Here is a 23,072-nt window from a genome sequence, read left to right on the forward strand (position 1 = left end):
GATTTAGGGCATGAAATGGACACTGGAGATAATCAATTTACCTGGACTAATCTTATCTATGGCTTTATATAGGGAAATCACCAGAGTTCATTCATTGTTTCAAGCTCCTGGATGTAGTAATTGGTAAAGTATAAATTGATAAAAAAAAAACAATTCAGGTCTTCAGATTCCAAATCTGATTCCAAAGCAGATATCCTATGACATCAGATTTCTTAAGTAGGTTATTTTTTTTGGGTATGCTGTAAACCTCTTGGTTATCCATGAAATTAAATCATAGAAGCAGTTAACTAAGATTAGTTCTTGGGACAGAAGATATAGAAATATTTCCTCTCATATAAGTCCTTTACTAGGCAACAGTAGAGAAGTTGTGTGGTGCAGCTGTTTCTATTGAATAGTAAACAAACCCTTAGACACTTTTTGAGTGAAATTCATATTACAGAGACCACAGGAGCCCCCTCAGATTTGGAACAGCTACGCCGTGAAGATGCAAGAAAAAAGTTGAAAGAGACAAAGCCATTGGGAGTATCTAAAGGTCAGAATTTCTTTTTACTGTTTGGTCTTTGTACCATAGCAATCATAATGATTATGTCAATGCACCTTTCAAAGGATATCCTTTTTATGTGCTACTCCAAATGATCCTTGTCATAGTCATGTGGTGATTAATGGAATCATGTTCATGAAATGCATCCAAACAGAGAGGAGAAAGATTCTAGAATCTTTCTAGAAAGGAGAAAATTCCTTTGCATTGGAAAGCTTTCTATTTTTGAATCTTGATCAAAAGCAAGTATGTTTTGCTTGAAAATTTTTTTTGATGTCCCTTATTTTTTCACCTGAAAAATGCAGTGGTTGGTTGGTATGAAAGGTGTCCTTTCTAGTTTCAGACATGTAATTGTTATTCTAGCTTGTTGCTTTTGGCCTCTTAGGAAGACAAAGAGCCCTAAGCACCAGAGAGGAAAGCAGATGTCCAGGGATGGAGGCATAATGATCTAGATCCTAAGAGAAGAAAATAGCTCAGGAATGAAGGAAGCCTTATCAATAACATAAAGTTCTAAAGACATAAATGATAAGTCTAACCATTTTGTACAAGAAGCATTTCTCAATTCATAAGAGAAGATGCCAAGTTTATCAGCAATTGCTTTTTACTTTTACTTTTTGTTTTATTTATTTGTTAATTAGAAGAAAACATTTAACATCCTTATTTTCTTAATTATGTGTTCTATATTCTTTCTTATCTCTTTTTCTTGAGAAGGCAACAAATCAAATATGGAATATACAATTGCAGCCATGCAATACATTTCTATATTAGATATCTTGCATGACAAAACACCCATCTGAAAAACCAAAAAAAAAAAAATAACAAAACAAGCCAAGTCACATTCCATTATCTCTTTCTTTGGTGATTGATAGCATTTTGCCTCAAAGATCCTTTGGAATCATCTTGGATCATTTTACTGCTGAATATAGAAAAAAAAGATTCACAGTTGTCCAGAAATGCTGTTACTGTGTTGTGTATTCTGGTTCTGATCAATTTATCTCATAACAATTCATGTAATTCTTTTAGGAGCTCTTTTTTTTCATCTTAAAAATGCAATGGCCGAATGAGGTGATAACTAGGTTTCCTTTCTAGTTTAAATTCAGTGGTCCTCATAAAAGAGAACATGTTGAACAGTGGAATTTAAATCATTAGTATCATGGGGTAATGTAGCTAGAAATGGATCTTGGAGGTAATTGATCTAATTAATAAGTCAGAGTAATCTTATCTAAGAACATATTTAGGGAAATCTCCAGAGGTTCATTGATTGGTTCAAAGCCAAGTGGTCAGTAATTAGTAAAGAAGATATTAGTAATGACTTCAGATCTCCCAATTCCAAATCTAGTGCTCCTCTGAACTGCATTATACTTCCTGTGTAGGATCTATTTTATGGACATACATTTGACCTCCTGTTTGTACATGAAGTCAAATCATATAAGAAGTTACTTAAGATTCATTCTTGAGACATTTTATGTCTTGTGACATACTGCTTCCTCTGATGTTATTTAGTTTGTTGTTAGGCAACACCACAGAAGTTGTGGGAGACTGTTATGTCTATCAAAAAGTAGGTAAATCTTTGGAAACTCATTGAGTGGTATCCATATTACAGAGAGGCCAGTAGCACCCTCAGATTTCGATCACCTGCGACGTGAAGAAGCAAGAAGAAAGTTTAAAGAGATAAGGCCACCAGAAGGGCCTGAAGGTCAGGATTTGTTTTTATTGTATAGGCTTTATACCATAGCAATCAGATTGTAATTGCACCTTTGAAAGGAGTTCCTTTGTACCTGCTACTCCAATTCATCCTTGCTATAGCTTCATGGGGATTAATATGAATCATGATTATTAAATATATCCCAACTTTGTTTGTATTACACTCTCTAGAAAGGAGTAGATTGATTCCCTTCCATTGGGCAGCTATATTTTTGTATCTTAATCAAAGGCAAGTATGCTGTGGTTTAGATGAGGTGATCATTTATTTTCCTTTCCAACTTAAAATCATTGATCCTCATAAAAGATAATATTGAACAATGAAATTAAATCATTGGGATCTTGAGATCATGAATTTAGGGCTAGAAATATTCCTTGGTGTGGTAACTGATATGATCTGGATTAATCTTATCCAAGATCCTATTTGGGGAAGTCTCCAGACAGCCATAGATTAGTTCACATTCTTGTAGTCAGTAATTGGTAAAGACCAAATTGATAAAGAACTCAGCTCCTCATATTTCAAATCAGGCTGTTGCATCAGACTTCTTATGTAGCCCATATCTTATGAGCATACTGTGGATCTCCTGGTTGCCCATGAAATTGAATAGTATAAGCAATTATTTAGGATTAGTTCTTGGGACAGAAGATAAAGAAATTTTTCCTCTGGTGTTAGTCTGTTGTGAGGCAGCACTATTGCAGTTGTGTGAGGATAGATGTATCTTTTGATGGGAAATAAAATCCTTAGAAATTCATTAAGTGAAGTTCATATTACAGAGAGGCCAGTGGCCTCCTTGGTTATGGATCAGCTTCGATGTAAAGAAGAAAGAAAAAAGTTGAAAGAGACAAAGCCATCAGAAGTATCTGAAGGTAAAAATTTCTTCTTATTGTGGAGTTTTTATACTGTAACTATTGGAGTTGTTATGTAACCACACCTTTGAAAGGTGTTCCTTTTTATCTGCTGGACCAATAAAACCTTGTCATAGTCACATGGTAATTAATGGGAGTCATGATCTTAAAATCCATCCCCAAAATGGCTACTGCAGAGGAAGGAGAGGATTCCCTTCCCTTGGAAAGCTTTTTTACTTTGTACCGCATCAAAATGCAATTATGTTGGTGTTTGAAATTTTTGTTGGAAATCCCAGAACTTTATCCTTGGTATTGCTACTCTAGAATTTTGCTTGTTGCCTCTTAGGAAGACAAAGAGAACTAGCTACCAATAAGGAAGGCTGAGAGCTAGACCCTATGGAGTGATTTATAGACACTTAGAGCCTAAGAAAAGAAGACTGAAAACTAGACAGTCCATGAAGACATAGTGCTAAGATAAGGGTCTAAAGTCATTCATGTACAAGAAAATTGTACAAGAAACATTTCTCATTCCACGATTGGAAAAACCAAGTTTCCCAGCAATTTTTCTTTGCTTTTATTTTTTAATTTATTTCTCAATTGTAGGTAAAATACATTTTTAATCTTTTTTTAAAATGTGTATTCCATATTCTCTTTTGCTTATCTCTACTTCTAGAGAAGGCAAACAATTAACTATAGAATATATACTTGCAGTCATGCAAAAACCTTTCTAAGTTGGCCATACTGGATAAGAAAATAGATATCCTATGAACTAAAATAATAATGTTAATAGAAAAGTACACTTCAATCTTTATTCATACTCCATTAGTTCTTTCTTTTGTTTTGGATATCATTTTTCTTCATGGGTCATTTGAAATTGTCCTTGATCACTTTATTGGTGAGAATAGCTAAATCTTTCCGAGCTGATCATTGTACAGAATTTGTGTTACTCTGTCCAGTATTCTCCTGTTCTGCTCATTTCATTTGTATAGTTAGTGGAAGTCTTTGAGCACCTTGTTGGTCAAGGTGATCAGCAAGGTTGCTTCCAATTTAAGTCCATTTTTCTTCATAAAAGATAAATTATTGAACTGTGAGTTTTAAATCATCTGAATCATGAGGTCATAGATTCAGAGTTATCTCCAGAGGCTTTTTGATTGGTCCATGGTCTAATAGTCAGTAATTGGTAACAAAGAAATTGGCAAAGAAATCAAGTCCTTACATTCTAAAACTAGACCTACTCTTATTACATCTGACTTCCTATGAAGGATGTATGTTATGGGCATGCTGTGAATTTCCTGGTTGCCCATGCAGTTGAATTGTATAAGCAGTTATTTCAACCTTATTCTTGTGACAGAAGATATGGTATTATTCAATTGCTATGGCACTACATAGAAGCTATGTGAGGATAACTAGATCTGTTGAAGTTTTGACAAAACTTTAGAAACTCATTGAGTGCAGTTCATATTTCAGAGAAGCCTGCAGCCCCCTTGGATTTGAATCAGCTTCGACGTGAAGAGTCTAGAAAAAAGCTGAAAGAGACAAAGCCATCAAAAGTTTCTGAAGGTAAGAATTTCTTTATATTGTATAATGTTTGTGAAATTTTTCTTTGCTTTTATTTTTTAATTTATTTCTCAATTGTAGGTAAAATATACTTTTAATCTTTTTTTAAAATGTGTGTTACATATTCTCTTTTGCTTATCTCTACTTCTAGAGAAGACGAACAATTAACTATAGAATATATACTTGCAGTCATGCAAAACCTTTCTAAGTTGGCCATACTGGATAAGAAAATAGATATCCTATGAACTAACATAATAATGTTAATAGAAAAGTACACTTCAATCTTTATTCACACTCCATTAGTTCTTTCTTTTGTTTTGGATATCATTTTTCTTCATGGGTCATTTGAAATTGTCCTTGATCATTTTATTGGTGAGAATAGCTAAATCTTTCAGAGTTGATCATTGTACAGAATTTGTGTTACTCTGTCCAGTATTCTCCTGTTCTGCTCATTTCATTTGTATCAGTTAGTGGAAGTCTTTTAGCACTTTGTTGGTCAAGGTGATCAGCAAGGTTGCTTCCAATTTAAGTCCATTTTTCTTCATAAAAGATAAATTATTGAACTGTGAGTTTTAAATCATCTAAATCATGAGGTCATAGATTCAGAGTTAGTTATCTCCAGAGGCTTTTTGATTGGTCCATGGTCTAGTAGTCAGTAATTGGTAACAAAGAAATTGGCAAAGAAATCAAGTCCTTAGATTCTAAAACTAGACCTACTCTTATTGCATCTGACTTCCTATGGAGGACGTATGCTATGGGCATGTTGTGAACTTCCTAGCTGCCCATGCAGTTGAATTGTATAAGCAGTTATTTCAACCTTATTCTTGTGACAGAAGATATGGTATTATTCAATTGCTATGACACTACATAGAAGTTATGTGAGGACAACTAGATCTGTTGAAGTTTTGGCAAAACTTTAGAAACTCATTGAGTGCAGTTCATATTTCAGAGAAGCCCGCAGCCCCTTTGGATTTGAATCAGCTTCGATATGAAGAGTCTAGAAAAAAGCTGAAAGAGACAAAGCCATCAAAAGTTTCTGAAGGTAAATAATCTTTGTACCAGTGCAATCAGAGTTGTTACCTACTACTTCAAACCAATCTTGCCATACTATGTGGTGATTAATGGGAATCATGATTATAAAATTCCTGGAAATAATCACTGCATTACACTCTCTGGAAAGGAGTGGGAATTCCCTTCATTGGAAAGTTTTTTTCCCTTATGTGAAATAAAGGCACATATGTTGGGGTATGAAAATTTATTTGGTGCCCAAGAATTTATGGTATGTACTCTACTCTATTGTCTGTTCCCTCTTAGGTAGACACAGATTCCTATCCTTTAGGGAGGAAGGCAGAGAACTAGATCTTGCAGAGAGATGTACTGAAACCTAGATCTTAAGAGAAGACAGAGAACTAGACAAGATATAACACCTTTGCAGTAAGATAAAGTTCCAAAGGCATGAGTGTAAAGTCTTATGTTTAAGTATAAGAAACCTTTCTCAATTCATGATTGGAGGAGGCGGTTTTCTAGGGAATCATTTTTACTTTTACTTTTACTTTCCCCCTCTCAGTTACATGTAATCAACTATTTGTAATATTCTTGTTTTTTAATTGTGAATTCCCTGTTCACTACTTCTTGAGAAGGCCAGCAATTATTTGTAGAATATACACTTGCCGTCATGCAAAACATTTGTCTTTCAGTCCTATTGCAAAAGAAAATACATTGCCTACAAACAAAAATAATATTATAGTAAACAAAGTATGCATCAATCTTCTTTCGTACTCTGTTAGTTCTTTCTTTTGTGGTGGATAGTATTTGTCATCATGGATCCTTTGGAATTGTCTTGGATCATTTTGTTGTTGACTATAGATAAGATATTCACAGTTGTCCATTGTACAGAATTGCTATTTCTGTGTAGGATGTTCTCCTGGCTCTTCTCATTTTACTTTACAGCAGTTCTCACATGTCTTCTAGAGCCCCATTTGTTCACTTGTAAAATTCAGAGGCTGTATGAGGTGATCATTGTTTAAGTTTGTTTCCAATTTAAATCCATTGATACTTATAAAAGATCAAATGTTGAACAGTGGAATTTAATCATTAGGATCATGAGATCATAAATTTAGGGCTAGAAATCATCTTTGGTGGTAATTAATGTAATCTGGATTAATCTCATCAAGGGAAATGTGAATTCTTTAAAGATCTAATAAATTAATTTTGAACTTGAAATATACATATTTGATCTTTACTTTAGGACAAAGTATGCAGTAAATGATTTTTCAAACAAAATAGTTTTAACCATTTATTAATATTTAAAATGAAACAAAAACTTCTTAGCTGAATAATGTATTTTCTCTTTAACTTTAAAAATAGTCTACAGCAACATGTGAATGACAACAGATGTCAAGGCTATATATATCCTAAGCATATCCTAATCAATCCTCATCATTTTCCTAATTTTGTAATTAATGTAGGGAAAGATACCTTGGAGTCTTAATTTCATTCTAGGGAAAGAAGGTAACTGATATGAAGGTTGAGCATGCTCAAAAGCTAGCAGTCTTTTGCCATGCTATATAGTTATGCTAAATTATTATATTTTATTCATTAATTGGTCTTTTAAACAATCCCCCATTTTGATCAAAACTGACATTATTACATCAACTCTAGATGAACTAAAAAGGTTTAGAAAAATAGCATTGGCATATTTGAGGAAGAGAGCATCTCTTTGAGACCTGGTGCTGCTAGAAGAATGGGGAGATCATATAAGGTCTGTCTATAATAGGGGGCATTAGAATGGATGACACATTTACAGAATCAAGGGGGAAAATTAAAGAGATCAAAGAAAAAAGAGGGAAGTCCTTTGATTAAATAACCTAAATAAATTAATGCAAATGCAAGAAAGTCAACAATAATATAAACTTCTGGTCCATATTTTATTTCTTCTGAAGCCTTTTAATGTAGGTCTGTGACTTTAGATGTTGTTTCCAGAGGTCCTCTTTAGATCAGTTTACTTGTAGAGATCCTTCTTTCTAGTGGAAAAGCTTCTTAACTCTACTTTTAAGCATGACAAACACTTTATTTTTTATTTTACTTTTTTAGGTTTTTGCAAGGCAATGGGGTTAAGTGGCTTGCCTGAGGCCACACAGCTAGGTAATTATTAAGTGTCTGAGACCGGATTTGAACCCAGGCACTTCTGACTCCAGGGCTGGTGCTTTATCTACTACGCCACTACGCCACCTCCTACAAACACTTTAAAAAGTCAAAGATCATATTTTCATCACTAGGAAATAAAACTCTTGCAACTTCTAACCTAATGACAATTTACATTTTGACTTGCTCACTGTCATGTTGATAGATATACAAAAAAATTCAGTTGCAAATAGAAGTTAACTTAGTTTTGTTTTTTATGTCATCTTATTCCTTTTCTTTTCTTTTTTGCACAACTTCATGGCACTGTAGATTGAACACTAGCCTTTTTGTCAGGAGGACAAGAGCTCGAATCTAACTTCAGACACTTGCCACTTATCAGTTGTGTGTCCTTGGCAAGTCACTTAATTCTGATTGTCTCACATTCAGGTCCATCTTCAGTCTTCTTGATTCATCTATCTATTGGACTCAGATGGCTCTGGAGGAGAATGTGAAGCTGCTGACTTAGCATAGTTCCATCTCATTCAAATCCAATTCATATTCTTGTTGTGGCATCACCTCCCTTGAAATCATGGTCTTCTTTGAGAATTATGGACAAACATTTACTTCTTTTTTTCTTTTAATCATTCATGCCCCCATTGGGAGAATGCTGTTCCACTTAACAAAATAAACTTCCATAATTATAAGCATTCCATCTCAAAAGTGAATTCTTTAAAAATCTATTAAATTAATTTTGAATTTGAAACACATATTTGTTTATTACTTTAGAACAAAGTATGCAATAAATGATTTTTCAAACAAAATAGTTTTAACCTTTTATTAATATTCAAAATAAAACAAAACTCCTTAGCTGAATAATGTATTTTCTCTTTTAAGTAACTTTAAAAATAGTCTACAGCAACATGTGACTGACACCAGATGTCAAGGCTATATATTAACCTAGTTGTCTATCTGACTTGAGTTAAATGTAGGGCAAATGATTCAATTTCTATACCTCATTTTTAATATAGATCACCTGACATGATTGTAGCCATTTACCATGCAGATCAGGGATATCAGAGAGGAAAATTCCTTTATTTATTTCAATGCCAGTTTCCAGGCAATAACTATTGAATGACCATGTGAATGACCAAATGCCTTATGTGAGACATTTCCAAATGTCATATTTGGGAAGTCGAGTCAAAAATCACGTGGAAGAGTCACTCAATCCTCTCCCAATGAGTCTATCACCTGCAGTGCCATTAACCAACTCCCTTCCCCACCCCCATAGGGTGACTGGCATCAAAAGACATTGATTCAACCTAAATTTCCTTGATACTTAGATTTTAGACTCAAACTAAATGGTCAATTTTCAATCCCATGAAATCTTTAATATCATTTTTTTTTATAATCAGAGATTTAGTTCTACACTTTATAATATACTCTTAAGGGATCAGATTGTCCCACATAGTGGTGGTAATCATATAGTGGTAACAACAAAAAAAAAATCACAGAAAAATCAAAATTTTTTTCATGCCACACAGGTGAATTTGTTAAAAAAAATAAACAACAAAAGTTTTGAAATGTATTAACAATAATCTTAAACTGTATGCAGAAACATACTATAAAATTTTTCTCTAATAATATGCTATGTTTAAATAAAACATGACCAACACATCACTGCTTTTGTAACCCTTTCAAAACAATATCTTTAGTTGACTCTTAAATCATTTGCATATATTTCTACAGATTTTTAAATTCCAGATGTAACAAAGAACACATATTAGATTCTAAATAAGATAACATATAGCTTATTACCCTTCACTAAACATAATGTTTCCATGCTGTAAACTTATTTTTAAGAACCAAACAAAGCAACAAAATGGTTGTATTCATTTTAGCCTTATCTTCATGGATTTTGTTCTATAAATATATTCACTTCTACCCAAATATTCTCATATCAACTGCAAAAAGAAAGTCAGATTTTTTCAGGAACCTAACCAATATAACTTTTGCTTATGCAGCAAATTTAGATTATGACAACAAATTTAGATTAAAACAATAAGAACTTCTCTTAGGCTTTTTTTTAAAGTTTTTGCAAGGCAAATGGGGTTAAGTGGCTTGTCCAAGGTCACATGGCTAGGTAATTTTTAAGTGTCTGAGGCCGGATTTGAACCCAGGTACTCCTGACTCCAGGGCCGGTGCTCTATCCACTGCACCACCTAGCCACCCCATTCTGTGCCGCCTAGCTGCCCCTTCTCTTAGGCTTTTAAAAAAAATTTATTTGCTTTTCCAACTACATGCAACTGTAGTTTTTACCAATTATTTTTTTGCAAGGTTTTGAGTTTTGCATTTCTCTCCCTCCTTTCCATTCCTCCCCCTCCCACATTGAAAGCAATCTGATGCAAGCTTTACATTTATAACCATGCCAAACATAGATCCATATGGATCATGTTGTGAGTGAAGAATCTGATGAAAATGGAAGAAAACATTAGAGAAAAAAGAAATGAATATAATATACTAGACAACTTTTAAAAACTGGAGATATTAAACTTTGTTCTTCATTTAAATTTCACAGTTCCTTTTCTGAAATTGGATGGTAATTTCCATCACAAGTCTTTTAAAATTGTCTTTATTATACTGCTGAAATGAACAAGTCCATCATGGTTGATCTCCCCATGTTGTGAGTGTGTATAATGTTCTTCTAGTTCTCATTTCACTCAGCATCAATTCAAGTAAGTCCAGGTTTTTCTGAAAAATATGTTTCATCATATACATATACCACAATTTGTTCAGCCATTCCCCAATTGAAGAGCATTCCCTCAATTTCCTCTTTGTCATTCCAAAAAGAATTGCTATAAATATTTTTGAACATGTGGGATTTTAAACCTTTTTTATGATCTTTTCAGGATCCAGACCCAGTAGTGATATTACTATCACTGCAGGTGATAGACTCATTGGGAGAGGATTGAGTGACTCTTCCACATGATTTTTGACTCAACTTCACAAATGTGACATTTGGAAATGTCTCACGTAAGGCATTTGATCATGGGGTATGCACATTTTTATTGCCCTTTGGACATAATTCCAAATTGCTTTCTAAAAAGGTCAGACCAGTTCACAGTTCCACCAGCAATGCATTAGTGTCCCGGTTTTCCCACATTCCCTCCAACATCAATCATTTTCCTTTCTAGTCATATTGGCCAATATGGTACATCAGGAATGTTTTAATTTGCATTTTTCTAATCCATAATGATTGAGCAATTTTTCATATTACCATTGAAAAGCACTTTTCTACCTGCAGTGATTACAGTAACTTTAAATGCTTTTAATATTAACCTTATGACAAAATGTTTTAGTACTGCAACAATTTCAAGGTTTCTATGAAAACTATCATTATTGTAATAAATTAGCTCACACATTTGAAAATTTAGTAGGTCGTATACAAATTATATATAAATTTTGCAAACATTATTTCTCTGAGTGTTCTCTTTTGAAAAGTGGCAATAAATATTCCTGATGTTAAGGACCATCACAAAAAATCTTTATGAAATACATTAATTTTGAATTTGTAATTTATCAAGCTTACATTGGTATAACATTTATCTTTAAGTATCATAAATTAACTCCAAAAGTTCTTCTAAGTACCACTTTCCTTGAAACAAAAGATATTTTTTTGCAAAAGGAAATGTCTTTTCTTAAGTTAGAGGGGAGACACACAATGACAAAATTCACTCAATACATTCCTCTTTAACTTTATTACTAGAAGTAATCTCACATTAAATCTTCAAGTCAATCTACATGGTTATATAACAGGCAATAATACTACATAGGGGGTTAAATTTTTCTTCATTCATTATGTTTGTTATTAACAGCAGAATTTTAAAACTTCCAAATGTAAATTTATTAAGAGCTTTTATCCTTTCTAGTAATCCTGATACCATTATTGACCAATTTTTCTTTAGGTCATTCAGAATACCACAATCACAATTATACATTTCAAAAACTTAAAAATTTCTTAAGTTAATATAATACATATTTCAGTAATGCACTGAAAATCAACCTTTATATATGGCTATGTAATTAGAAAGTGATCATGTGGCAGCTAGGTGGTACAGTGGATAGAGCACTGGTCCTGGAGTCAGGAGAACCTAAGTTCAAATCTGACTTCAGTCACTCAATAATTGTCTGTGTGACCTTGGAAAAATCACTTAACCCCATTGCCTTAAATAAAATTTTAAAAAAGTGATAATATAACTTAAACTTCAAATTTCTTAATTTATGTAGTCCTATTCCTTTTCCTTTCAGTACTATTTTCTTTTTCCTGAAATCAAATTGACTCTGGGCTTAACTTCTGATACATATAGTCCACTTTCTTTCATTCATTCATCCATTTATTTATTTATTTATTCATTCATTCATTCATTTATTTATTTATTTATTTTAAATTTATTTTTTTATTCTCATTTTGTACAAATTTTTTTTACATTAATAAAACATTCTTGTTTACAAGTAAACAAAATACCCCTCCTCCCCCATGAATATAGATACACTTGCTTGGGTGAAAAAAGTAAAGGGGAGAGAAAAAAACTAAAATTAAAAAAAAAAGTAATAGTAATAATTGTAGGTATGGCCAGGTGGCGCAATGGACGAAGAACCAGCCCTGGAGCCACGAGCACCCGAGCCCATATCCAGCCTCATAAATCCAACAATCACCCAGCTGTGTGACATGCAAGCCACCTGATCCCCACTGCCCTGCAAAAACCAAAAAAAGAAAAAAAAGAAAAAAAATACCCAAAATAAAATAAAATAGCAATCATAGTAGGGGTGGCTGGGTGGCAGACAGAGCATTGGCCCTTGAGCCAGGAACACCTGGGTGCAAATCCGGCTCCCGACACCCAAAGATCACCTTTCTATGTGGCCCCAGGCAGGCCACCCAGCCCCACTTGCCCTGCACCCTCCACCAAATAATAACAAAAAATATGCTTGAGTCTTTGTTCCAACACCAACAACTCTGTCATGGGTGGATCTCATTCTTTATGGTAAGTCCATCACAAAAGTTATTTCCATATTTTTCCACCGTTGCCATTGCTGATCGCAACTCTCTCCTTTCTTATTTCTCCACTGCCATGTACTCTATTTTCTCTCTCCTTTCACTCTGACTCTGCTGTAGGGTCATTGATTGGCTCAGCAGACAGATCCCTGGTCCTTGTGCCAAGAAGCCCTGATCCCCCATACCACCCCTTAGGCCCAGAATCCACCTGGCCCCATGGTCCTGGGCAGGCCTCCAATCCCAGCCCCTTGCAAGAAGTAAGAAATAAAATGTATTATATCTGACCACTCTCCCCCCATGGTCCATCCTCTCCTCCTTTATTCACATCCCCACCCCTTCCCCCCTGCTCCCCTCTCCTTCTTACTCCAGATGCCTATACCCCATTGAGTATATATGCTGTTTCCTCTCCTAGCCATCTCTGATGAGAGCAAAGGTTCCCTCATTCCCCCTTGCTTCCCCCCCTTCCCTATCATTGCAATAGCTCATTGTAATAAAAAAAATCTTATGTGAAATATCTTGGATTATTCCCCCTCTCCTTTTTCTTTCTCCCATTCTATTTCCCTTTTTTTCTATTGAATCCATTTTTACACCATATTTTATCTTTGAATTCATCTTTCTCCTGTGCTTCAACTATAAAAGCTCCCTCTACCTGCTCTATTAACTGAGATAGTTCATATGAATATTATCAGTATCATTTTTCTATACATGCAGCTCATCCTCATTAAGTCCCTCATATTTCCCCCCTCTCCTCCAATCTCCATGCTTCACCTGAGTCCTGTATCTGAAGATCAAACCTTCTGTTCAGCTCTGGCCATTCCAAAAGGCACCTTTGAAATTCCCCTGGTTCATTGAAAGTCCATCTTTTTCCCTGGAAGATGACATTCAGCCTTGCTGGGTAGTTCATTCTTGGCTGCATTCTAAGCTCTTTTGCCTTCCGGTATATTGTATTCCAAGCCCTATGAGCTTCCAGTGTAGTTGCTGCTAAGTCCTGTGTGATCCTGATTGCAGCTACACGGTATTTGAACTGTGTCCTTCTGGCTGCTTGTAATATTTTCTCTTTGACTTGGGAGTTCTGGAACTTGACTATAATATTCCTAGGGGTTGGTTTTTTGAGATCTCTTTCTCTGGGGGATCGGTGGATTCTTTCCATTTCTATTTTGCCCTCTGCCTCTAGAATATCAGGGCAATTTTCCTGTAGTAATTCTTTGAAAATGATGTCAAGGCTCTTTTCCTGATCATGACTTTCAGGTATTCCAATAATTTTTAAATTATCTTTCCTAAGTCTGTTTTCTATATCAGTTGTTTTTTCAATGAGATATTTCACATTTTCTTCTAATTTTTCATTTTTTTTGTTTTGAAGTATTGTTTCCTGATTTCTGGTAAATTCATCAATCTCCCTGAATTCTATTCTTTGTCTGAAGGATTTGTTCTCCTCAGAGAGTTTCTTATCTCTTTTTCCATCTAGCCAATTTTGCTTTTTAAAGAATTCTTCTCCTCAATAACTTTTTGAACTGTTTTATCCATTTGACCTAAGTTGGTTTTTAGCATGCTATTTTCTTCAGCATTTTTTTGGATTTCCTTGACTAAGCTGCTAACTTCATTTTCATGTTTTTCCTGCATCTCTCTCCTTTCTTTTCCCAGTTTTTCTTCCAACTCCCTCATTTGATTTTCAAAGTCTTTTTTGAGCTCTGTCATAGCCTGAGCCCAATTTCTGTTTCTCTTGGAGTCTTTAGATGCAGGAGCTTGTGCTTCCTCATCTTCAGACTGAGTATTTTGGTCCTTCTTGGGCTCATTTGCAAAATATTTCTCAATAGTCTTCTTTTTGTTTCTCTGCTTGCTCATTTTTCCAGCCTGGGCCTGGTTTGGGGTGTTTCTTGAGCTTTTGGGACACTCCCACAAGGGTCTCAGTGTGTGAGGCTCTGTCCTCCCTCCTGGTCTATGAATGACCATAAGCACCTCCCTCTGCCACAGGGCTGAGGTAGAGGGGGCCCTGCTGTTCTATGGGGGGGCCTAGACTGGGATCAGGATCTGAATGTGGTCAGAGCCCCAAAGTCCTGTTCCAGGGGTAGAGGACAGAGCTAGCAGTTTCTCTTCACTCCCCTCCCTCAGCTCAATGGGCTCATGCCCTCGAGGCTCCTGCTTACTGGCTCCGCCTGCTTCTGTTTCCGGGTCTGGGCTGCCAAAAGACCAAGCTGCTGGCTGTGTGCCCTGAGGGCTGGGCTCCATGTGCTCACTCTGGCAGAGGTCCCCTGCTGTTCCTCCACTTTGTGCCGGTGCTCCTCGGGGTGCAGCTCAGGAGACTCCCCCGCTGCTGTGAGCTGAGGCTCCCAGTGCCCTGGGGTTGCCTCCGGGAGGCTGAAGTTCTTTGGCTCTGGTGGGTCACCCCTCTGGCAGGCCACCTCTCCGATCCGGGAGCAGAGCCTTTCTGCTCTTTTCCAGGTTACCTTGAGTAGGAGAACTGCCTCACTGGGTCCCTTTGTGGGTTCTGTGTCTTGAAAGTTTAGTTAGAGTCCTTAGCTGATGAGTTTTTTCAGAGAGCTCCTAAGATTCTATCCCTTCTTGTAGCCATCTTGGCTCATGTCCCCCTCTTTCTTTTTTAAATCTGATTCCAGACTGACTTTAAAAAATTCAAATTTTCTTTCTTCAGTTTCTAACTGAAAACAGCAAAATAGGATTTTCAGCTTCCATTTCTTATTTCTGAAACAAAATACTTGATTACTTTATGAAACCTCACTGAACCAGCATTGTGCTCACTTTCATAATGCTAGGATTCAATCTATCTCAAATGTGAGCACATCATAAAATCATTTCAAATGTGGGTTCCATACTCCCAGAAAAATTCAAAAATTTATCTTTGGATTTATAGTTCTAATACATACATTATACATACATGCATATATATATATATATATATATATATATATACTCACTATAAATCATTTTTAAAGCTTACTCATACCTTCACATGTTTAATTAACCCTTTTTATTTTTTTCATATACTATCTGTTTAATGATATTTCAGACTATATTCATTCTAATGAATATTTTCTTTTGTTTTTAGCAAAATGATTCTTAACAGTTTTTAATTTAAAGTCAAACAGTAATTAAATATTTAAATTTATCTATCACTAAATTATCACCAGCTGATAATCCTAAAACTATTGGTAAAATTCAGAGAATATTTAATTTCCAAATGAAACAAGTGCTTCTTTCAAGACCAATTTTGACTAACAATCCTAACTTTTTTTTAAAGATCCCTTATCCTGCATTGTTAAAAGGTAGTCTATCCCATTTCCTAGACAAAAAGTTCTAAACTCCAGTTTAGACTAAAATATGGGATATGAAAAGAGAAAGGATTGAAAAGTTACATCTCTCTTTCCTTCCAAGGAGCATGTTTGAGTACAGATCAAGCCTTGTCCATCCTCAAAATTCCCATCGATCTGAGTCATGGCACAAGCCTTGTGAATCCTAGTAGTCTCTTTGGTAGACACAGAGACCTATCTACCAAGGAGCAAGGCAAAGAAAAGTCTTAGTCTTAATCAAAATAAACCCTCATAAATTCATTATTAGAGGAGACAGTGTTGGCAGCAAGTTTTTATTTTTGGCATTTAGTTTTTATTTTATTTTTTCCCAAGTACATGTAAACAAAAATTTTTAGCATTCTTTTTTTTATTAAAATTTGAGTTTTATGTTTGTTCCTGCCTCTCTCCCCTCCTTAAGATGATGAGCTATTTAATATCAAATATACATTTGCATTCTTGCAAAACACATATATGCTACCAATATTGCAAAAGAAAACAGACCAAAAAACTGAAAATAATTAAGTTAAAAAAAATTTCAATCTGCATTCAGTCTTCATGATTTCCTTCTCTGGAAATGGACAGCATTTTATTGCAGAGAATAGCTAAGTCTTTCTCATTTAACAATGTATTGTTGTTACTGTGTACAATGGTTTCCAGGGTTTGCTGATTTCACTTTAGATCAGTTCATGCAAGTCTGTTAGCACCTCACACTTTTCATGAAGAAATGAAATTTTGTGATTGCTAAGGTTTCTATCCAATTTTCCATTCATTGATCCTCATAAAAGTTAAACTGTTGAACAGTAGAATTTAAACCATTAGGATCATGGTATAATAGATGTAGGGCTTGAAATGGACATAATTGATCTGATGTGGATTAATCTTTTTTTCTGGTTTTTGTAAGGCAAAGGGTTACGTGACTTGCCCAAGGTCATCCTGCTAGGTAATTATTAAGTGTCTGAGGTCAAATTTGAACTCAGGTCCTCCTAACTCCAGGGCCAGTTATCTATCCACTGTGCCACCTATCTAAATTAATTTTAACTAAATTCCTCTATATAGATAAGAGGAAAATGAATTATCCACAGGTTGATTTGTTCAAGCAACTCTAGTCCAGACTTGCTAAAGAATAAATTAGTAAGGAAACCAGGCTGTCAGATTACAAATCCAGTCTGCCCTCTTATTCCATCAGAGGATGTGTGGAGGATGTATTTATTAGATATGATGAGAACATTGTGGTTGCTTATGAAGTTGAACTATATACTACACACAGTACATTAAAGTAATTGTTTGATTGTTTGGCAACTTTATAGAAGTTATCTGGGAATAGCAATAACTATTGAAGTAAAGTCAAGTCCTTAGAAAATCATTGAGTGAAGTTTATATTACAGAGAGGTCAGCACCATCCTTGGATGTGGATCAGATTCTACCTGAAGAACAAAGAAAAAAGGAGATAGCAATACAGACATCAGAACTATTTTTAGGTAAGAATTTCTTTTTTCCTGTATAGTCTTTGTGCCATAGCAATCAGATTTGTTAGGTAACCACATCTTTGTAGGAGTTCCTTTTTGCTACTCCAGCCCATCCTTGCCATAGCTACATGGTAATTAATGGGAATCACCATTATATTATCCATTAAAACACTGTCTGCATTATACTCTCTAGAAAAGAGAGGATTGCCTTCCATTGGAAAGTTTTTATTTTTGTATCTTACTAAATGGCAAGTATGTTGGCATTTGTAATTTTTGTTTGAAGTCCCAGAAATTAAGTATTTAACTGCCACTCCAGTTGATTGCTTGAGGCATCTTAGGAAGACACAGAGGCCCAGCCACCAGGGAGCACAGTACAGAGCTTGTCTGTAAAGAGCAAGGCATAGAGACTGAGATCATAAAAGGCAGAGAGCTCCAGAAGTCACAAAAAGATTTAACAATATGATAAGGATAAAATAACATAAATGTAAAAACTTACACTTATAGATAATAAATTTTCATAAATTCATCATTGGAGGATTCAGCTCTCTTAACAATTGTTTAATTACATTTAATTTTTTTATTCTAAAATACTTGGAAACAAACATTTTTAACTTTCTCTTTCATTCAATTTTCAATTTTGACATCCTCATTCCCTCCCTCCCTTTCTCCCCTTCTTGAGAAGGCAAAATTTTAATAATAGAATGTACACTTGAAGTCCTGAAAAACATTTCTGCATTAGCTTATTGCAAAAGAAAACATGAAAAAATTAAAATCAAACAATTAAAAATTAATAATGTAGAAAGGAAAGTTTGCTTCAATCTGCTTTCACACTCCATGAGTTTTTCTTATGTGGTGGATAATATTTTTGATCATGGGTCCTTTGAAATTATCTTGGATTATTTTATTACTGAGAACAGCCAAGTCATTCACAGTTGAACATTGTACAGAATTGTTGTTCTCTGTGTCCAGTGTTCTTCTGTTTCTTCTCATTTCACAGTTCATGCAAATTTTTTAGAACCCCAGTTTTTCTGTAAAATGGATAAGTTTGACTAGGTCTTTGCTAAGATCCCTTTCTATTTTAAATCCATTGATCCTCATAAAAGTAAAAGTGTTGAACAGTGGAATTTAAATCATTAGGATCATGGGATCATAAAATTAGTGTTAGAAATGGACCTGGGAGTTAATTGGTATTTCAGTAAATCTTATCCAAGGCCCTTTTAAGGGAAATTTCCAGAGGTTCATTAATTGGTTCAAACTTCTGTAATTGAGTATAAGTTAAGTTTAATTGATAAAGAACTCAGGCCCCTAGATTCCAAACCTATTCCTCCTTCTATTGCTTCAGACTTCCTTTGGAAGATGTATTTTATGGTTTGCTGTGGTCCTCTTGGAAGCCCATGAAGTTGAATCATATTAATAGTCCCTTAAGACTAATTCTTGGGCCAGAAGATATAAAAATATTTCCTCTAGTCTTTGTTGGTTGTGAGGCAACACCATAGAAGTTGTATAGGGATAGCTTTACTTATTCAAGAGTACTCAAATATCTGTAGAAACTCATTGAGTGAAGTTCATATTCTAGAGAAGTCAATAATCTCCTTGTACTTGGCTGAGCTGCGACGTGAAGCAAGAAAAATGTTGAAAGCGATAAAACCATCAGAAGTAACTCTAGGTAAGTATTTCCTTTTACTGTATAGTCTTTGTACCCTAGCACTCAGAGTTGTCTCGTATGCTTGTCTTTGAATGAATTTCCTTTGTACATGTTGTTCCAATCATCTTTGCAGTAGCTTACACAGTGAATAATAGGAATCATACTTATAAAATTCATCCAAACAGTCCCTGCATTGCACTCTCTTGAGAGGCAAGGATTCTCTTTTCATATTTTTGTACCTTAACAAAAGGCAGAAATATTAGACTTTGAACAGTAGAATTTAAACCAGCTAGCCGAGAGCTAGAGAGCATGCAACCTTAGCAATAAGATAAAATTCTAAAAGCATAAATGTAAATTCTCACTACTTTTGCAGTAGAAACATTTCATATTTCATGACTGGAAGAGTCAGATTTCTCAGCAATCTTTCTTTGCTTTTACTTTTTCATTTTTTACATTATTTATACATTATTATTCTAAATGTAAAAAGCAAAATTTTAACATCTTTTTTTAATGTGAGTTCCATTTTCCCCCATCTCTCCTTGAGAATGCAAATATTTCTATGTTAGTTATACTGGCAAACAAAATGCAGATGCTAAAATGAAAAATAAGTTCAAAAGCATAATCCATTACTTATTTCTTTAGTGGTTAATAGCATTTTCCCTAATTGATCCTTTGGAATTATCTTCCATCATTTTATTGGTGAGAATAACTAAGCCATTCAAAGGTTGATCATTATACAGAATTTGTTACTATGTAGAATGTTCTGTTTCTGCTCATTTCATTCTGTATCAGTTCATAGAAGTATTTTAGAACTTCACTGTTTTCATCTGTAAAATGAGTAGGCAGAACACTGGACACAAAGAACAACAATTCTGTACAATGTTCAACTGTCAAGGCCTGGTTAAGGTCCCTTTCTAATTTAAATCCACTGATTCTCCTAAAAGATAGTGTTGAACATTAGAATTTAAATCATTGGGATCTTGGGACCATAGATTTAGGGACTTGGACAATGGAGGTAAATTGATCTTATCTAGACTCATCTTATCCAATATCCTATTTGGGCAAATCTCCATAGATTCACTGATTGATTCATGACTGTCAGTAATTGGTAAGGCACAAATTGGTAAGGAACTCAGGTCCACAGATTTCAATCTAGTCTTCCTGTTACTGCAGTAGACTTCCTATGTTTTATATATTTTATGGGCATGATGTGGACCTCCTGGTTGACAATATCTCTTAATTGTTGAAGCAATTAAGGTTAGTTCTTGGGACAGAAGATATAGAAATATTTCCGCTGGTTTTAGTCTCTTGTTTGACAACACCACAGAAGTTGTGTGGGACAGCTATACCTATTGTATAGTAGTCAAATCCTTAGAAATTCATTGAGTAAAATTCATAATACAGGGAAGCCAGCAATCCCCTTGGATTTGGATCAGCTTCGACGTGAAGAAGCAAGAAAAAAATTGAAAGAGATAAAGCCATCAGAAGTGTCTGAAGGTAAGAATTTATTTTTATTGTACAGTTTTTGTACGGTAGCTATGAGAGTTGTTACATAACCACACCTTTGAAAGCTGTTTTTTTATTTGCTAGACCACCAAACCTTGCCATAGTCATATGGTAAATAACGGGAATCATGGTTATAAAAATCCATCCAAAAAGTGACTGAAGTATATTGTTCAGGAAGAAGAGAATTTCCTTCTCTTGAAAATTTTTCTAATTCTGTACCTTAAAAAAATGCAATTGTGTTCAAAATTTTTGTTGGAAGTTCCAGAATTGAATGCTTGTAATTATTACTCTAGTCTATTGATTGTTGCCTCTTAGGAAGACAAAGAGAACTAGTTACTGATGAGGAAGGCAGAAAGTTAGACTTATGGAGAGAGAGAGAGAGAGAGAGAGAGAGAGAGAGAGAGAGAGAGAGAGAGAGAGAGAGAGAGAGAGATTTAGATCCTAAAAGAAAGGACTGAGAACTAGACAGTTCATGAAGCCATAGCACTAAGAAAAGGTCCTAAAGCATAAATATAAAGTATTACACATTTGTATAAGAAACATTTCTCAGTTCATGATTAGAAGATCCAGGTTTCTTAGCAATTTTTCTTTATTTCTAATTTTAATTTTTATGTATTCCTCCTTATATGTAAACAAAAATTTTAAGATCCTTTTGTATATGTTTCATATTCTCTCTTGCTTACCTCCCTTTCTTGAGAAGGAAAACAATTGAATATGAATATACATTTGCAGCCCTGCAAAACATTTCTGTATTAGCCATAGTGGTGAAGAAAACACAGACTTTTTATTAGTGAGAATAGCTAAGTCATTCAAGGTTGATAGAAGGTTCTCTTGATTTTACTCCTTTGATTCTGTATCAGTTCATAGAAGTGTTTTCAAATCTCACTATAAAATCTATAAAATGAATGAATTTGACAAGGAATGGCTAAGGCTTCTTTCTAATTTAAATCCACTGATCCTCATAAAAGTAAAAGTGTTGAACATAGGAATTTAAATCACTGGGATCATGGGATCATAGCTTTAGGGATAGACATGGATAATGGAGGTAATTGATCTACTGTAGACTCATCTTTTCCAATGTCCTTTTTGGGTAAATTTCCAGAGGTTCATTGATTGGGACATGATCCTATAGTCAGTAACTGGTAATGTACAAATTGATAAGGAACTGATGCTATCACAGATTTAGGGTTAGAGATGAGCCTGGGAGGTAATTGATTCACCTAGATTGATTTTATCCAAGAACTTAATTGGTGAAACCTCCAGGGGTCATTTATTGATTCAAGGTCTTGTAGACAATAATTTGAGTAATTTGTAAAGTACAAATTGCTAAAGAACTTAAGGTCCTTAGATTTGAAAACTAGTCCTCCTCCTATGACCTCAGATTTTCTAAGTAGGTTGTGATTTGGGGGATGTTTTGTGGCCCTTGGAGTCCAATCATAGAAACCAGTTAAATATATTTCCTCTGATGTGAGTCAGTTATTAGACAACAACATAGAAGTTGTGTGGGAAAGCTTTACCCAATGAATAGTAGAGAAATCTTTAGTAAGTTTTTCAAGTGAAATTCATATTACAGAGAAGATGGGAGTGCCCTCAAATTTTGAACAGCTGCGACGTGAAGAAGCAAGGAAAAAGTTGAAAGAGATAAAGGCATCAGAAATATCTGAAGGTCAGAATTTCTTTTTAGAGTATAGTCTTCATCCCATAACAATCAGAGATATTATTTAATTGCATCTTTGAAAGGAGTTTCTTTGTAACTCCTACTCAAAATCATCCATGACATGGCTATATTGTGATTCATGGGAATCATGCTTATTCAATAAATCCAAACATTGGCTGCATTGCACTCTTCTAGGAAGGAGAGGATTCCCTTCCAATGGGAAACAATCTATTTTTATATTTTAATCAAAGACAAATAGGTTAGAATTTGAAATTTTTCTGACAGTCCCAGAATTGAGGGCTTTTAATATGATCTCTTTATTTTCTTTCTTGTGGTCTCTTAGGAAGACAAAGAGAACTAACCACCAGGGAGGATGGCTGAGAGCTAGGGAGGGAGGCATGATAACCTAGATCCTAAGAGAAGACAGATAGCTAAAGAAGGCAGGAAGTCTAAGAAATAATTTAAAATCCCAAAGACATAAATGCCAAGTCTCCACACTTTAGTACAAGAAACATTTCTGAGTTCATGAGATAATGTGCCAGGCCTATTAACAATTGTATTTTGTTTTTAATTTTTGTTTTATTCATATATTAAATATGAAAAGAAAATTTTTTTTAACATTCTCTCTTTATTGAGTGTTGCCTATTCTTTCTTGCTTATCTCTGCTTTTTGAGAATTTAA

General features: G+C 34.7%; 1 protein-coding gene across 8 annotated transcripts in view; it reads left to right on the plus strand.

Moving 5' to 3' along the window:
• Positions 1–23,072, plus strand: part of LOC141514006 (uncharacterized) — a 247,533-nt gene that overhangs the window by 133,214 nt on the left and 91,247 nt on the right. For 6 of the 8 annotated variants that reach the window (XM_074224410.1, XM_074224416.1, XM_074224414.1 and 3 more), the window contains exons 40-48: positions 440–532; positions 2,142–2,234; positions 3,014–3,106; positions 4,553–4,645; positions 5,592–5,684; positions 17,503–17,595; positions 19,160–19,249; positions 20,633–20,725; positions 22,308–22,400. In XM_074224410.1, the coding sequence (XP_074080511.1) occupies positions 440–532; positions 2,142–2,234; positions 3,014–3,106; positions 4,553–4,645; positions 5,592–5,684; positions 17,503–17,595; positions 19,160–19,249; positions 20,633–20,725; positions 22,308–22,400 (834 nt within the window). The remainder of the gene's footprint in view (positions 1–439; positions 533–2,141; positions 2,235–3,013; positions 3,107–4,552; positions 4,646–5,591; positions 5,685–17,502; positions 17,596–19,159; positions 19,250–20,632; positions 20,726–22,307; positions 22,401–23,072) is intronic. The other 2 variants (XM_074224415.1, XM_074224417.1) reach the window with 1 other exon arrangement.

Source organism: Macrotis lagotis, chromosome 2 (genome assembly GCF_037893015.1).
Source record: "Macrotis lagotis isolate mMagLag1 chromosome 2, bilby.v1.9.chrom.fasta, whole genome shotgun sequence".
Taxonomy (NCBI): domain Eukaryota; kingdom Metazoa; phylum Chordata; class Mammalia; order Peramelemorphia; family Peramelidae; genus Macrotis; species Macrotis lagotis.